Below are 18,350 nucleotides of genomic sequence, written 5' to 3'. Positions count from 1 at the left end.
CTAATTATCTTTTGTGAACATTAAAAAAAGTCGCTTGGTACCAAACGTCAAAATAATCAACGACTCTCGGGCCATCCTAGTCACCTTATTGGCTACTAATCCCTAAGTAATGATCACCATCTCTTCTTCCTTGAGGGTCCGAGGGTGAGATGTGTTTCAGATATTCTCAAGAATATCGACATTTCAAATAATAAATGTCAAATTCTGCTATCTATATTGCCCTTTTGCCTTTTCCGAAATGAGGTTAGTTTAAATTGTTGGTAGATTGCTAACAAATCATAACAAGAGTACAGTTTGATGTTCGGTACCCACCAACCAACAATTTGATGCTAGTATGCAATTTACCCATCGGACACCCAGTATATAAATTACCGTGTATGCGATTTATACTAACTCGAAATCAATTTCAAAAGCGCGGTGTTTGGGTGTTTACGTTACGATAGTTTGAGAGGTGACACTCCGTCATACTCCGTGGTGTACGTTGCTTGTCGTTTGCCGCATCTCAGCAGGAAGCAAAAACCAAAAAAAATGTGTTATTTTATTTACTTCACAATTTTCAGGTTAAATCCGCTCACAGCTAGCTCTGTGTTGTGAAGTGGACTGCTGAAACTTATCTTTTGCTGAAATTCTGATAGTTTAAAGTACTTATTTCTCTGTTCATTCCCTTACTTTCCACTAATATTCAAGTGCTCAACTGTTCGACTAATTTTCTTCTCATGACATGTCGACGATGAAACAAGGTATGTTCTACTTTATTGCACTGCCCTCTCCGACTTAGCGAAGACTGCTCAAGAGAAAAAAATATCCTGTTCAGTCTTATGGACTAGTTTTGAAATAGTCCAAACCTGGCTCAATATTCACTGAATCCGAAAATTTCTATTGCATGCTCATTACCTTCTTGTGATTACTCGTAAGAACTGCCTCAAAGTGGTATGTAAACCTCCGAGGGTCTCTCTTCTCTGCGTTAGCAACATTCAGGATTCCTGTAACTGTCAATAATTGTGTCGAGATCTTAACTGATCGCATGGTCAAAATAAAAGTTTTTCCATGCTGAAATAAGCATCGTCAAATTTGTGATAAGTCTTGAATAACAAGCGACTTGTCTTGCAGCAATCACAACATTTCCTTCAAAAACTGTAGCTGGTCCGGAATGCATTGTTTTGAATTTCTGATAGAACCATTAAAGAACAGTTAGACGAGCAAACCTTTTCCTTCATTAGATGTTTACATTTTAGTTTTTGAGGTGTTTGTTTGGAGTACGAAACCCTGAAGCATGCTTAATCAAGACGAACAGGAAAAGGGAAACATAAATTGCTCAGAAGGAAGGGAGTAAGGATGAATTCAAAATCATTCAACCAATCACAATACATTGTTCTTACATGTATCATAACAAATTTGCTGAATCTACCAACTGAATTGCTTGATAACCAACCAATCTTCACACAACTTTTTTGGCAGCCCAGTCCTCAGTATTCTGCGTAGCACTCAGCGTAGGTGCTGAGTTAATAACTGTACAATCACCTTAACTGTCATTAGGTGACCAGAGAGAATGAGCCATCCATGACCAGTCCATGGATGCCTCCATTTAGTGAAGAGTATTAGTTATACGTTTACTGTAATTTTTTCCAATTAACTTTACTTAAAGTGATTCTTTTTAAAAAGTTGTTTACGTTTGCAGTGCCCTCTCAAGATGAAAATGAATTGAAGTTGTAGTCCACACTTTTGACACGTGTTATGACCAAAATCGGGCATTGAAACAGGAAAATATTTCTAGACACAATGCTGGAGCCACGGAATAGCTCAGACTTCCGCCTGGAGGCGAATGACCCTCTAGAACTTCTGCAACTTGTCTCTTCTCTTCATGATGACTCCTATCGTCGAATTCAAGTCAAAATCAATGACTATGTAAGTACCCTTGCATAGTCTAAGTTTATCGTACGTCACCTTAAATTTTGCAATACCTTGGTAAAGATAGTGTGCACGAAGAAGAGGCTTTCTGTGAAAATCAGCTTTAACTTTGGCTGGACTACATGGCCTCTTATGTACCAGTTGCATTGTTCATCCTTGTTTTTCACACATTTATTTTTCAATTTTTACATAATATTATTCCTCAAAACGTACTGTGAAATTTTTTTTTTTTTAAAAAAAGGGTGTGCAGTATTTAAAAGCCTTTTTCCCTGCTCCTCCTTCTACCCACTGTACTCTTTCATGACAGGGCAGCGCAGTGCTTAATCATTTCATTTTGAAATCATCTAGCAAAGGCTTGAAGTGCGTCCAGAATGTGAAATCAATAGGAACAAACCTTTTGATCCTTTATCCCTCATTAAAACCCTCAAAGATACCCCAAACACATATCATAATTATATCCGTTCTTTTTTAACAGCTCCAATACAAAGTTGCAGTGCCCTAACAGGGCAAAAAACCTTAAATAACTTTGAAAGAAAAGAATCTATAAAAGCGATTTTTTCTCTGGTGGCAAAAAATAGGTTTCCCCCATCTCCTCAATCAAGAAGCCTTACTTTCATGCTTTCCCTCTCTCCTCTCCAGTCTACTGTACCCCGGTACCCTTCTTTCGTTTGGAAAATCAAACCATACCTGAACCACTGTTGTATTTTCAGCCAGCAATGCATCAGTAATCAGCAAATACATTTTATCATCTGATGTAGCAAATACATCAAAATGAGGCCATGGCAAGCTCATAAAGTATAAGGACACAAATTTTGAAAAAATTAGTTGAAACTTTGTTCGAAAAATTGAAATGATAAAAATTATCTTAAACAACCTTGTTGTTTTTTTTTTTTTGTCTCAGAATTGTTTTGAGTGAAGTATGCTGTTTTTTTCTCCTTTTCTTTTTAAAGGCAAAGGTGACGGACAAGTAGGGAAAAAAGTTTTAAGATATGCTCCTAAAAGCTTTAAGCTTATTAGAAGAAGCATTCCTATTTTTTTCATCAAGTCCTCCTCTGAAGGCTTCATCTCAGTTAACATACAATCCCTTTTTTACAATTCCTTATCCTTTATCCCCACAACCAGTTTTTTATTCTAACACCCTTTATTCCAGCAAACCTAGCTTTAAGCACTTTTCTCTGATTGGATAGGTAATCCTTCCTTGTGTTTGCAAACAGATGAATGAAAGGTGAGCGTGTGAGTGTTTGCCTGTTGAATATGGAACATCTAGTGGAATTAATTGATATCTTGTTGTAACAAGTTCCATTCCATTTGATGGGTGACATTTAACAGAGAAGACCTGTTTGCCTTGACTGAACATTCTTTCCCACCGTCTCACCTCTGCCCAATTTCTCTTCAAGGTTGTCAAATGAGGAGATATTCCAAATTTGTTGGCTTTTTCTTCCAGACCAAGTTTTGGCAATTAGAAACTTAATCTTTGGTTGATTTTGAAAATCACAAATTTTCCAGTGTGAATTTTTTTTTTTTTTTTTTTTAAATCACAAATTACTGCAATATGCTTTTGTTTAATTGGGATAATGAAGATATTTTATACAAGTAAGTGCCATCTTAAATATTATGCACAAGCTGTGTTTTTTTTTTTTTCTTTTGAGAAAAGATAACTTTTTCTCCACGTCCAGGAGTTCCAGTTGGTATCTCTTCTGAAACCAACAGATTTGTCGTCGACACTTCAATTCCTATTAAAATTGAAATTTATGGTTCAAACTCGGGATATTTCTTGCAGTTGTATGCAACTTAAAAGCAAATATAAGTATAATAATACTGTAGTTCTTTTGTTCCTTGTTTTTCAAAAAAATAATGCTTGACCGCCAAGGGACGAGTGCATCAGTAGAAAATAGAAAGTTTACCTGTTGTATTTTGAAAAAACTGAAGTTCACTAATTATCGTGGACTCAGTTTATTCTAAACCGTTTTTCTTATCCTTATTTCCACCTTATGCAAGTTTGAGCTTTTAATGCGATTACGAATTACAAGTTGAAAACTACTCTTTGAACCATGACCTCAAGAATTTTGGAATTGAACTATTACTATACTTGAAGCCTTAGAACTTATATCCCCCCCGTTCTCCCTCTTGTACTTTGGTTGATGCGAAAGTCTATGCAAAATGAACGATTTTCTTTTTTGTTCACAGATAAAGCAACGCACCGGTGCTAGTTTAGTATTCTGTATCCCGCTAGTCAAGTGTTCTGAAGAGGCTGTTGTCAGTGTAATTGGAGATGAAGTCCTGCCCAAAGAAGTCAGATTTTCGGTACCTAGTTTTACTTATTATCTTTGACTACTCATTAAAAAATCAGATTATTCTTGTGTAGCATGTTCGTAGGAAAAGAGAACTCTCAATTGGACGTATTTATGCTAAAAGGAACTGTGTGCAAGTGGAAAGATGAGGTGTGCTTGTGCAATCTGCGTAAGAAATAATGTGAAATTTATAAAAAAAATTATAGTTCCTTTTGAGAAAATGGAAAAGCGGGATTTTCAATTAAATCAAAAGGAACTGACCGCTAACTCAGGAGCTGTGGGCATGTGACAAGAGCGTCGTGGACAGGGCTCATGAGTTAAAGACTGCCTTGCGGATCGTCGTTGCTCTTGTCGTTGCTACTGACATCACTGGTGCTTTATATTTCCCATTCATTCTCATGGCCCGAGCACTAACGAGCACACCCTATCTTTCCACTCGCACATAGTTCCATTTAGCATAAATACGTCCAATTGGATCCGCCCAAAATATTACCTTTCTGAAGCTATGGTCCCGATAAATCATGAACACTTACAAAAAATCAGTTGAAGTGATTTTGTTCAAACTAGGCTAAAATCAAGCTAAGTTCAATTGGAGTAGTCATCAAGTAAAATTTTGAAAAATTTGCTTCTGAGGCCCGAAAAAGAGAAAAGTTGTTTCTCCGTATCCTAATGTATAAGAGATGGGAAGTTCTTCCTCGCTCAGTGCAGCGCTGGTAGTAGATGAGTAATTGCATGATTGTCTTCCAGTATTCATTCAGTTTAGACAATTTATGAGCGGCAGTCAACCTTTACTCTGCTTATTTCTGACTTCCAATCAATTGTTTTCCTCGCCTTGCCTCGAGGGATTTAGTATTTAGCATCTACTTATTCATTCAAGAGGACATCATGTGATTTGGCCTTAAATGGCTGTAATTTTTTTTCTTTGCCCGTCATCTGTTCCATAGTCTAAATTTGTGATAATGGGTTTTGATTCTCTACTTGGACTTTTAACATTGGCTCCAAAGAACAGAGGGAAAGGTTAGAGTAAAGAGTTTATTGGTTACACTTTAAAAAAAAAAAAAAAAGAATAAAATGAGAACAAATGAAACCGAAGAACAGTTGTTGAACCAATCCATCAAAACCGTCTCATCTGAATATTAAGTGTTAAATTGACTCTTCTTAGCTGACAATGTAATTCATTTATTATTGGGTGATTTTTATAGGTCTCTGAGAACATGATCCTGCAGACGATCAACAAGCGACTATCCATGACTTTGAAATGTTCACTTTTAAGTGTTGAAATGCGTAAGCTGTTGTTCAGTGCGTTTAAAAAAGGGAAACGGAAACGAGTCAGCGAAACGGAAGATGAGGCTAACGAGGAATTATCGGAGGCTTCCAACATCATCGAAGACACTGTGTTTGAAGCCTCAGGACTTCCAGAGGAGCTGCTTAATGTTCCTGTTGCAAATTTACACGACAATAACATCGCCCTAGTCTGCAGTATTGCTCACAGCAAACATTCCATTGAAGTTACAACTAAAATCGTACAAGAATGTTTCAGGTACTACTATCATAGTTTTTTACAGCATTTGCGTGAAGTCTCACACAATGAAATATTATATTTGTTTCATTTATCTATTCACAATTTACTTGTTTTTTCTTTGAATCTAAAAACATACGCCTCAATCGGTGAAAAAGCATTCTCATTTTTTAAATCTATTATTAAACTGCTCCATTGAATCGTGCAAATTAAATGTCAGTTCTGCTATCCTCTAAGATAAAACAAACGAAAACCCTAGTCCTCTGAATCCTGCACAGGTTTAGCAAAAAGCAGGAGCCATGTGTTATTATTGAGATACAAGCTGTCCATCATCATGTTGCTGCTACGGTGTCTTTGTCTGGCTGCGCAGGAGCATTCAACGCGACGGACTGCATCTTGGTGGCAATGAATGGCATGGCACTTGCAGAGCCCTTTTAATGCTGATCCGTGGTCTGGACTGGCATTGTAGGCAACTTATTAAACTTTGATATTTTAATCAGATAAATCAAAAGTTCTACAAAAAAAATCTAGGATTAGTTAAAATCTCCTGATTACAAGCATTGTCCAATAATTTTTTACTGATTTATCTGTTGACTGTGACAAAGAATCAATTAAGAAAATGTGGCAGTGGACAAATCATTATCATTTTCTTGAAACGTAAGTGAGTAAATTAATATTTTTTTCTTTAAAATTTTTTTCAATGTATTTTCTCTCCACCGTTTAAGTAATATCCAACCCCTTCCAAAACTTTTTAAACCTTTGTTTTATGTAGTTTCTTTTTTTGGTTCTTAGGTATTGCCTGAGTTTAGTTTTAAGTACCTTAAATTATGAAGAGGAAAAACGGCTAAGGATCCAGTGTCAGCAGTTGCTTCAGGTTGCTAAAAATCTGTTTAGCAATTTAGGTAATTTATTTTAAACTTTTAGCAACATATTTTTCATCTTCCAATTTCCTAAGTTTTTTGTACCTTTATATCTGAAGTTTCTCTTGAGACAATTTATTTTAGATCTTGCAAATTTTGGGATTGAAGGAATAACTAAACTACCTGGAAATATACTCTTGGTACCAGGTAATTGAGTGTAGAATTATAATTTTGCAAATCCTAGCAGATCATTTATAATATCTCTAATGTCAAATTTACTATCGATGGGCATATTAACAATATTAAAATCAGAGTGTAATGGGTCATTTTCAACTTTCTTCACTCTTTTCTTTTTATATGTCAATTTTTTTTACATTCCTAACTTTTTTCTTTGCCATCAGGTGATTTAGATGACCTACTGAAAGAAATTATTATAGAGGCACGTCGTTTGACCAACGCTGAACGCTGCTCTCTTTTCCTTTTGAAGGACGATTATTTGATATCCAAAGTCTTCGATGGAGTTGCTTCTCCACAGGTAATGACATCACCACTAAGGTTGAAAAGTACACTGCAAAAAATACGCTGTTGGTGAAGGATTGAACCCTGGACCAGCTAAACACAACACCTGCGAAGGCCCTAGACCATTGCAGCATGCCGTGAATAGGGTTGGTCAAGTAGGTAAATCAGAGGATCGCTTTATGCTGTTCAGCAGCGCTCAGTTATAAAGTTGGAACGCCTGTTGGATCTGTGAAAAGTTGCATATTTAATAATCGATATCTCATAAAGAGTTAGGAGGTGGAGGCCAAAAAGAAATTAACCTTAGATTTGTCTATTCTTGGTGTATACCGAAAATGAGTCAAATCTTAGGATGTCTACCTCTCCTGTGTAAATTAAAGTTGTAAAGATTCCAAAAATGACAATAAAATGCTTCTAAGTGATACGGTACCTTAATGAAGAGAAGTTTCTGTATCCTTTGACTAGCTACATTTTCAAATCCAGATACAACTGCTGTAGAATATGGACTAACACCTCCTGTTTAATTTATCATGGAAATTATTGAGATTTTTTTTTGTCCATTTTGTTGCCAGGGTAACAAAGAAGTGAAAATCAGAAAGAACGTCGGAGTTGCTGGTCATGTTGCCACCAGTGGGAAATTAATCAACATTCGCCGAGCTTACGACCATCCATTATTTTACAAAGGTGTCGATGAAATAACAGGCTTCACTACTAAGTAATCAATCATCCAGTTTCCCTTTATCTGTATGTAGAAATGTAAAGAAAAAAAATTGTATTTTATTTGTAATTTTTGTTAATTTTTCTTGAGTAACAAGAATTCCTACTCAAGCTGTTGGAAATCAATAGACAGCAAGTACAGGACAGGACACAGCGCTTTTTTACTTCATTTTTTGAAGACTTAAAGAGAATTTTAGGCTACCGCAGCAATTCAATATTTAATATTGAATCGTAAAAGATCACAGCATTTTACTTCATCTGTAGTTTAAAGTTTAAAGTTTTAACTGCAAGACAGAATATTCTTGAAAATGACTGGAAATGAACTCGTGGCAAATTTGGTCGTCTCCAAGAAATAATTTGCCAAACTTAGTATAGGAGAACCTATTTGAGAACTAAGGTATAGCCATTAGTATATCTGACCTCAAGATACATTCCTATAACCGTCATCTATTGAACTATTATAATACGCAAAAAAAAGAAAGTTGCTGAGGTAACATCCCGATGTTAAAAATCTGCATGAAACGTCCTGTGTCTATTTTTAATACTTTGTTCTTTCATTCTCATCCCCGCATCATTTCCTTTTCTTTTCTTTTCTGTGTTCTTTGCTAAGTCGTTGGACTGATATAATGCTTTTATTGTGTTTTACTCCTCACTGAGTTGCGTTTTAGACATTATGGGTACATAGTATCCCTACATCATGATTTATCGTCTCATTGCTATGGTTTTTTTTTTATTTTTAGTATTTGTCTCTACTAAAAGTGCCGCATTTTTTCTCAGGAATATTCTATGTTTTCCAATCATCCACAATGAAAAAGTGATCGGAGTAGCAGAACTGTGCAATAAAAAAGATGGCTATCATTTTGATCTTTGTGACGAGGAAGTGGCGACAGCATTTAGCATTTACTGTGGTATCACCATTGAACATGCCACAGGCTACAAGAAAACGCAGCTGGCCCAAGATCGGAATCGGCTGTCGAATGAACTCATGATGTACCATATGAAGGTACTTCTTTTTACATCCTCCTCTACTGAAATAGATACAGGGTGTCCCAAACTACCCATACCAGACTTTCTGTCTGGTGAAATATTGTACATATTGATGGTTAATGAATAATACCGCCTATCTGCAAACTGACAATTTTGCAGAACGAAGAGAAAACTTCGTTATTTGTGTAATTTTAAGGTTAGATTTGCAATTTTTTTAGACATTACAGCATTATTGAAGCATTGCCCTACAGAATTGGAAGAAAAACTACAATCATCAGATTGCGTATTTTATACTGTATAATGCGGCAAATTCGCTAACTCTTTTTTGCCAAAATAGTCAGGTAAGCGATATTGTTCATTAGCCCTTGATATGTGTCTACATATTTCAAGATCTCTGTTTTTGAATCTGAGGACGTCGAAGTATATAAGTGCCTCTTACTCTTCTTTTTCTAATCTTTAAAAAACTTTTGTAGAAATGAATTTTGAATTTTTTATTAGAATGTTGTAAGTGCTGAATCAAAATTATGGAGGAGGAAGATTAAAGGAAAATAAATGCTCCAAAAAATTTCAAACCTCAATGAAGGAATTCTTTGCGGTTTAATATTACATACTTTTGCATGAGTCGGTTCGATCATGAATGAAACTTAAACATCAATGTTTTCAGTCCTCTTAATTCTTTAAGCAACTATATCATCTGATTGTTTTACAGGTTCCCCATGAAGCAGTTGAAAACATTTTGAACAACTCATTGGTTGATATCAGGAAAGATTTCAATGAGTTTTCATTCAATCCTCGCTCGATAGACTATTCCGAGACACCATTCTACTGTTTGCTCATTTTTGACAATATGGATTTCATTGAGCACTTTAAAATCAACCGTGAAACTTTAGTAAGGTCTGTTACCATGTTTTAAACTCTGGCTCTTAATCTGCATTCACTTTTTTCCGTAGGCCCAATTAATGTTCCCTTTCAAACTAATCTTTCTGGAACTTGCTTCAAAGGAGGGGTATCAATAAGAGCCTTCTTTGCCTCCACCTAGAATCAGGAAATTTATGCAGGTTTTCCAAGTTGACTCAATGTAGTTTATGGAAATAATCATGATTTGGTCCCTAGGCCACTGGATATGTGTTAAACGGTTGCCTGAACATACGTTTGCAGGCGTATTAGAGCAAAAATGCATGTTTTTCTATCGCTCCGAGGCTTTTCTGACACCAAGCGCATCGTCTAACTTAAATGAGCTTTTGATGTGTTATCAAGGAGGCTATAGGACACATTTTAACGCTGGTTTGGTTTCAATTAGATGATGCGCTTGGTGTCAGAAAAGCCTCGGAGCGATAGAAAAACACGCATTTTCGCTCAAATACACCTGCAAACGTATGTTCAGGCAACCGTTTAACACGTATCCAGTGGCCTATGGACCAAATCATGATGATCAATACCCCTCCTTTAATTCGCAGCCGGCAGTTCTAAAAAATAAAAACTTGGAGAATCATGAACCTCAGCTTTCTTTGTAGGTCCAAGCTGTATTTTTTACCTTTAGCATAGTTTAGATCAATCAATACTAGTGTTGGAGAGCCACAAGACGTACTTCTTGAAGTCTATATAAAATTCAAAACATTTATTTGAACCTTCACAGTCTTAGACTCATAAAATTAAACACTTTCTTACCATATAATTTGTATTAATAGGAATGTTCAAACGAATTCTTGTCGGTAAGCTATGCTATCTGTTTCTGCTTGATTCAAGATACTGATACACTCCAGTATGGTTGCCCCTGGCGGAAACAGATGGCATTATCTGAACTCTGCAAGCTCCGAATTAGAGCATTGTTGCCTTGTATGTCTGTCAGTAGATTGCCTGGCCCTCAAAACAAATGAAAATATGGCAACAGCTCGTTTTTGTCAGCTTCAAAACTTATATAGCTATGGGTAAAGGGTTTTTTTATCATTACTATTTTTAAATGTATTTTCTCAAGTAGCTTACGGGAAACCTATTAGGCACTCCTAGGAATTAATACCTCTGGAAGGACCATAAAACAGTAATTCTGGCAACACTGAAATCACTACCTCCCTGTTGTATTGATAATAATTCTTCATAATTTGTTCAATGGCAGTCCTAATGTCATTAATAATACCTAAGAATTCGCCAGAGTTGCAGTGCTGTGGGGTAGAATATTACTGTTGCTATTTCTACATTTGGGTCTTATGTGCGTCTTAACAGCTGACAAAAAATTCTCTCTGTAATTCCTTCGCAAACACTAATTTGTCTTCTCTTCCTACAGATTTTTTCTCTATGTAATGAAAGGCTATCGAGATCCACCATACCACAACTGGATGCATGCCTTTAGTTCTGTCCACTTCGCATACTTATGTCTAAAAAAGTTCAACCTCATAAATATCGGACATTTTACCATGCTGGAAGGTCTGGCCTATGTCGTCGCTGCCATGTGTCATGATATAGATCACAGGTAATTCATCAATCCACAATTGTTCTGCTCAGAATTCAGTAACTTATTGTGCTCTCTGGAGGTTTTGATTGAATTCTCAGAAGAAAATTACATTGAAAATACTAACTAAACATATGAGGGTTTCCTAATAAGTAAGTTTTGCTAATTTTTTCTCCGCAGCGATGATAAACATGCACTGAGTTTCAGTAAATGTTTTTTTTCTTCAATTGCATTGTGTATTTACTATGATTAATCTTCATATATTTTCACCATTGATATACCTACTAAGAATAATTGATTTGTACAATTAAAGTTAGCTCGCAGAAATAAGATGTTGTTGCGTTGTCCAAACTGTTTGACTATCAGTCCAATCGTAGCTTCAAAGAAAATAAATCCAGTTCAGTTGTTATGATCTTATTTTGTCTCCATCTGTTTAGGGGAACAACCAACTCGTTTCAAACAAAAACAAACTCTACGCTAGCTCACTTATACAGCTCAGAAGGTAGTGTTATGGAGCGCCATCACTTATCTCAGACCATGTGCATCTTGAACACAGACGGCTGCAACTTTGCAGCTGACCTCAACCACAAGGATTACGAACTCTTTCTCAAGCTGATTTCACAATTCATTCTTGCTACGGACCTCTCGAACCATTTCAATGTGCTCGGAAAGCAAGAAAAAATGTCCAAAGAAGGATTCAACCCTGCAAGTTCTGAGCATCGCGAGCTTCTCCGCTCCCACTTCATGACGCTAGCTGATCTGAGCGACCAAACAAAAGACTGGTTGACTGTTAAAAACGCTTCGTTACTCGTATATCAGGAGTTCTTCCTCCAAGGTGATGAAGAGAAGGCAATCGGAAGCAAGCCAGATGTTTCAATGGACCGGGAGAAAGCGCGTATCCCAGAACTGCAGCTGCAGTTCTTACGATCAGTCATCTTGCCACTGGTGAATGTTACTGTCATCTTGTATCCAACGGTAGGTTCAATTTTACTAGACACTGTGAAACTAAATCTAACATGCTGGGAGCGAACAGTGGAAATTTTCTCCCGCAAGCTCTCTGAGGGGTCAACCAACATAGAAATTCTTCGGGATCCTGAGATTGAGGAGTATGTATTATCGAAAGTAGGTCGGTTTACTGTTTATTGTTCTATCAGTAGTTAAAACTTTGTAGTTTGCAAGTGAGCAGCTCTGGAAGGCTCGAGTGGTGAATGTAACTCTAGTTCCCCAAAGTTTCATTGCTTTGTTGACTCCTGTTAGTGAAAATTTTTAGCAGTAATTTCTCTCCTTGACTTTGAGTATGATTGTAATTTTTCACCACTATGTTACATAGAAACACGCTTTATTGTAATGAGAAATCAGCTTTGCAGTACATAGAATATAGGTCCTCAAGAATTTCTAGAAGATATTAGTGGAATTCGAGTGCCTCAGAAAAATTTTCCCTGTGCTTGGAGTCAGGCTCTCACCAATTCTTCTGTGATCATGGTAACAATTTCCATTGAAAAACTGATCAAACTGCTTCATGGGAATCCCACCAATATTTATGAGAAATTCTAATTGATCCTTGTTGGTGTCAAAGATCATCACATTCTATGAGTAAACTATGTTTTTCCATGTGTGAATTGTTAAAAACTACTGAATTTTTTTTAATTTTACCGGTGTCTTGTATTCATTTCATAGCAGAGGCTCTTGCGCCTCTATAACTAAACTGGCTTATAGCGATATGTATGTTCTGAATTTTGTTTGAATGGAAAGTCAAACACTCTAAAATGATAAGTACCTTTGGAGTAAATACTGGATAACATCAGCTACCCAGTCCAAACTCTCCAGAAATTTTGATGTAGATTTTATCATAATGGACACAGGGTGATCGCACAAGATCAAGAAAACACAGGACATTATTCTTTCATACTTTGTATTTTTAAAAGCAAAAAAGAAATTTTTTTGATAGTTTTATGCATTTCTTTGTAAAATTTAAAGTGAACATCTCCAACATATTTTCATAGAAAATGTCCCAGCTCAGAACATGCTGTAAGAGGCATATTCTGGAATGCAATTAAAAGTTCTTCCAGTTCAAACTTCGTCAGAAGTGAGAATTTTTGTAATTGTTTTTACTCTTTGTACTTTCCTATTTGCTCATCCCTGTGAATTTTATCTTCCATATCTTTTAGGTAATTTTACATCTTAGTGTGATATTCTTTATGTCTTGGATGCTAGCTGGTGCAACGTTTATTTGATAATCTGGTGTAGTAGTTTGGTATCTAATAGCCAATTGTTTCTCCTGAAATACTAAATTTAAGTACGCAGTCATATACCCTTTCAGTCTGGCGAAAAGTTTTAAAAACCTTCAGTTTTCTCTTCACTTAAAAAAAGTTGCCTCGTAATCAATTATCTTTGTTAATTTACTCTGGAAACTCTAAATCCTGCTCTCCAACATCTCTAGGTGAAATATTGTAAAGGAGTGAAATGCTTAATACTTAATGTATTGATGATCAAATATGTGGAACTCATTTTAAGATATCAGTGCGTGTCTTCTTTGAGTATGAAATTATTGATAGAGGTGTTCAAATTAATTCTTGTCGGCACTGTTTGTTTCGAAATACTAATACACACCAATGAGGCTTCTCCTGTTGGATACAGGCGGCTCTATCAGAACTACGCAAGTTCCAAGTCAAAGCACTCGTGTGTCTCTTTCCGTAGGGTTGCTGGGCCTGTAAAACTGATATTCATAACAACAGCTCATTTTCGCCAGCTCCGAAAACTGGGGTAGCTATTTTTAAACATCCCTTATTGTTATTAATCTGTAATAGATATGTTTCTATAGCTTACTGAAAATGGATAAAATACCCCCAGGTTTACGTAGAGAAGCCAAAGTTCTTTCTTCATGATTCCAAATTTACTCAAGTTTTTATTCTTTTCTGACTTCAGCTGGAAAAGTTTTCTCTTGAAATCAGAGGTTTCCATGATAATATGAAATCATTTTCTGATTTTTTTTTTTCAAATTTCTTTTTTATTGGTCACAAAGGACTACGTGCAAAACGGGCCATTTGGGGCTTGGGGTGGATACCTTTGAGACTTGCCCTATTCATTCACCTAACAATGCCCCATCTTTACCCAAAGTTTCAAGCCCCCCAAAAATTTTTAGGAGACGCGGCGGGGGGTCAAAGTTAAAAACCGGCAAAATTTTCGCGAATTTATTACTCGAAAACCAAGAAGTTTTGGAAAACGCGGTTTAAACGAGCGTATTCAGCGTGACGAGAGCTTTCAGAAAATGTATAACATCATAGGGTTTTGTCAACTTCAGCTCGAGTTATCGCCTCCGAAGCGCCGGAACGCTCAAAAAAGACCCCTTATTTTTTCACGTTTGGGCCGATTTAAAAAAAAACCATTTTTTTATTTTGATGAAAAACTGATATGTTGTTCCTGACTCTCTGTAGCCCCTCTGGCTCTTTACCGCATGCTGGGGAAATGTTTTGGTCGCGAGTTATAAGAGCGGAAAGGAGCGAAGGTCGGGAAAATCGGCTATTTTAAACTGCGCGCGGCGACGGATCAGGAGACATGTGGCAACAATGCGAGGTCGGCAGAGGAGTGTGATTCGCCGAACTGAGTGGGAGGGGACGTTTTCCCTCCGATCAACGCCGCGCGCGCAGTTTAAAATAGCCGATTTTCCCGACCTTCGCTCCTTTCCGCTCTTATAACTCGCGACCAAAACATTTCCCCAGCATGCGGTAAAGAGCCAGAGGGGCTACAGAGAGTCAGGAACAACATATCAGTTTTTCATCAAAATAAAAAAATGGCTTTTTTTTTAAATCGGCCCAAACGTGAAAAAATAAGGGGTCTTTTTTGAGCGTTCCGGCGCTTCGGAGGCGATAACTCGAGCTGAAGTTGACAAAACCCTATGATGTTATACATTTTCTGAAAGCTCTCGTCACGCTGAATACGCTCGTTTAAACCGCGTTTTCCAAAACTTCTTGGTTTTCGAGTAATAAATTCGCGAAAATTTTGCCGGTTTTTAACTTTGACCCCCCGCCGCGTCTCCCCAAAATTTTTGGGGGGCTTGAAACTTTGGGAAAAGATGGGGCATTGTTAGGTGAATGAATAGGGCAAGTCTCAAAGGTATCCGCCCCGAGCCCCAAATGGCCCGTTTTGCACGCAGTCCTTTATTACAGTTTTGATTTTTTTTCATTTTTAACAATGTAACAGTTGCCCAAAAGCTATCTAAAATTATTATGAAATTGTAATATTATTTATTCCTCTTTTAAGATGTAACCATTATTTCTTAAAAAAGGAACAGTTTCCGTGTCGTAGTGTCCTTGCCTTATTCTATCAGTATTCTTATATATTCCTGTCTTGGAGGTAATACTTCTAGTGTTTTTTAATGAGCTATCTTCTTTGGCAGGTTTGGCATCTAAGAATCACCTGTCACCAATGTCATTAAGTTTCGATCAATTTCCTCATGTTCATTAATTTACACTCCAACAATGGTAAATCTATCTTCAGCTCTAATCAAAATTTATTTTTTTAAAGAAAAAGTCAATAATTACTTTTAATTACCTATTTAAATTGATGGATTGGCCAAAGATCTGCTGTAATCATATAAAAATATTTATAAAAAATAATATATTTGTGACCATCTACAGGAAAAGGGATGTCCGTCCACGGAGGCCAAATTTATTGTAGGAACATTTTTGTCAGGCTTAATGGAAACACAGAATTTTGAGTTTTAACGGGAAAAGCTCTTTAGCGTCCTGAAGAATAAGTTGCCAGCAGCTTGGTTCATTTTTCACTGAAAGAAAGAGTAAATTCTCATGAAAATATGGCAATTTCGTACCGTGGACATTGTTCGAATGTTAGAAAGCCTTTTTTCAAAAGTGTGTTTTTTTAACTACAAACTTCTAATTGCTAAAACTCCAGTTTGGTTTGATATCCGTGGATGTTTATTGTCCCAAAATGTTTGTAGAACACTTCGCTTGACTCGGGTATTAATGACCCAATCTTAAGTTTTTATGCGCTAAGATCCCTTTTTCTGTGGGCGGTCACATATGTTGACGAGCATTTAAACAGAAAATGTTTTTAAAATTTTACCTTACATGAAAAATTATTTTTTCCAAATGTAAGCATCGTTTTATGTTACTTATGATATTTGTTTACACCCATCTATGCAGGCCCATTGAAAAGCTGAACCGACGAATTTATGAAATGCAATTTCCAGTTAGGAAAGCTAATTTCTTGTGATTCTTCAACTATCAATTTATGTCCAGAGTTTTTACAATTTTAAGCAAGTAAACTTCTTCTTAGAATATATGCATAATTCGATTATCAAAATTATGGAGGGAAACTGAAACCCAATTCATACATTTTACTCTAACCTCCCCCCTCCCTCCTTAGTTCTACATCAATAATGTTTTAATTCTCAAAATCCTGTGGGAATTACTCTTTCATTTGTTGATAATTAACTGGGGAAAAAGATTTTTGGTGTTTTTTAAAAATCAAACTTTAAGCAACTCTGCAACTTTTGACACAGAGTGTTTGTTCAGATTTCTTTTCTTTTTTCCTTTTGTTATAATTTGTCATCTGAAAAATGTATACAGTAATGTTTTAGCTCCAAAAATTTCATAGAGGAGCAAAACAAATGACATTAATGTTTCACTTTGAGTGAAAAGGGAATCAATGGCGAGACTCCTGATTGATGTCGGTACTCTATTGAGTGAAATTTTGCTACAAAAAAAGATAACTTAGTTGTCCACTTTATACTGTAAAGTGTATCATGCTTGTTGTCTCATAAAATGCCATTTAGGCGGTGTTGCATAATAGGCAGGTGGCCCAACCGTATGAAAAAAGGAAACATAAGATCTTACGTTTTTTTAAATCTTTGCTTAGGACTTTTGCAGCTTTTTAATTATAAAGTGAATGTTAACTTTTTAGTGTTTTAAAAGCTATTATGATTAGCATCATTCCATTTTTGCCCAAGGATTCTACTTTTACATTGCAGCAATCCAAATGGTGTTTCACCTCCATAATTTTGAATCCTTGCTATCTATACTCCTATTGTGCCCCTACTTAATTAATAGTTGTTTTGCAAGCTTTAATTATTCTTATTTGTTTTCTGTACTTTTGTTTTCTATATTCCTCCTTTGACTTTTTTCTTCGATTCACTTTTAAAGCCTTCATGTATATTTAAGGACTTTTGTAGTGTGTAATTGTGATCTTCGGTGCTGTCTATTGAGTAGATTTCACTTGTAGACAAATCTTATTCCAATATTGAAAGTTTATTGTAGTTGATAAAAAGATTAGTTTTCAAAGTATTATTTAATTAATAATTCCTGACAGTCAACAAACACCAAAACTTAGGCGGTTTCTCCTCAGAAATTGTTGAATCGCCGAAAGGAACCCAAAAATTGATGTTGAGTATTTGGTTAATCGGCATTGATAAATCAGCTTTACGTGATGTATTGAGTGCAAAAATATACCAAACTGTTGAAGATCCGAACAAAAGAATTTCTAAGTTCAACTTAAAAGTTGGCAGGCTCTGAAGTGGGAGAGGAAGAAGAGGAACAGTTGTGGAGGAACTGCCTTTTACAGTGTCACTAGCTTTCAACGGTAACCTTAGCGGTAACTCTACGATTGAACTGCAGATTACATGTGCAGTCTCATCAGTGTTCGTCTTTCAATTCTGTCTGTTCATCTAGCCCATTTTTTTCCATGAGTATCTTTAATGGTGTATAATCCAGGATGATGAACTTATGATACATCAGTGAATCCAGTAATTCGCTCAGAAATAGGTCCTGAGATGAACTAAGTTTCGAAAGTTGGCTAAATCACTGTCCCTGAAATCAAGAGAATAACCGTGTGGTTTTTTCCTTCTCATTTTTCTGTCTTAGTTTATTTCTCGTTATTTTCGTCTCTCACACAAAATTTTATAGAGTACTAAAATCCAGTTGTGAGGCGTGAATGATCGATTATTGATATTTCTTCATTTGAAGCTGTGGTAACTGAAATGAATCAATCATTAAGGTGTTCGTTGCGAACACCTTGTTTATTGATCTTTCCTCTACGTTTAATTGGCAGATAAATAGATATATCGTAAAGCACGCCACGCCACTGCTAAA

General features: G+C 36.2%; 1 protein-coding gene across 1 annotated transcript; it reads left to right on the top strand.

Annotated features, from left to right (window-relative positions):
- Positions 1 to 543: 543 nt before the first annotated feature.
- Positions 544 to 13,726, top strand: LOC109030639 (cGMP-dependent 3',5'-cyclic phosphodiesterase). Its single transcript, XM_019041703.2, has 11 exons — positions 544 to 740; positions 1,679 to 1,905; positions 4,096 to 4,212; positions 5,402 to 5,739; positions 6,511 to 6,620; positions 6,980 to 7,113; positions 7,667 to 7,809; positions 8,589 to 8,814; positions 9,508 to 9,692; positions 11,080 to 11,265; positions 11,682 to 13,726. Exons 2-11 carry the CDS (start codon positions 1,780 to 1,782, stop codon positions 12,403 to 12,405), a joined length of 2,289 nt encoding a protein of 762 aa, XP_018897248.2. The 5' UTR covers positions 544 to 740; positions 1,679 to 1,779; the 3' UTR covers positions 12,406 to 13,726.
- The last annotated feature ends 4,624 nt before the right edge of the window (positions 13,727 to 18,350 follow it).

This window comes from Bemisia tabaci, chromosome 3 (genome assembly GCF_918797505.1).
Source record: "Bemisia tabaci chromosome 3, PGI_BMITA_v3".
Lineage (NCBI taxonomy): Eukaryota > Metazoa > Arthropoda > Insecta > Hemiptera > Aleyrodidae > Bemisia > Bemisia tabaci.
Note: the sequence above shows the minus strand (reverse complement) of the source record. Positions and strands in the feature narration are given on the sequence as shown.

Bases quoted from the DNA above. Each gene is read 5' to 3' on its own strand.
- LOC109030639 (XM_019041703.2), top strand. From the start codon at position 1,780: ATGCTGGAGCCACGGAATAGCTCAGACTTCCGCCTGGAGGCGAATGAC. The intron at 1,906-4,095 runs GTAAGTACCCTT...TTTTGTTCACAG, and splicing joins AAGTCAAAATCAATGACTAT to ATAAAGCAACGCACCGGTGC. The intron at 8,815-9,507 runs GTACTTCTTTTT...ATTGTTTTACAG, and splicing joins TCATGATGTACCATATGAAG to GTTCCCCATGAAGCAGTTGA.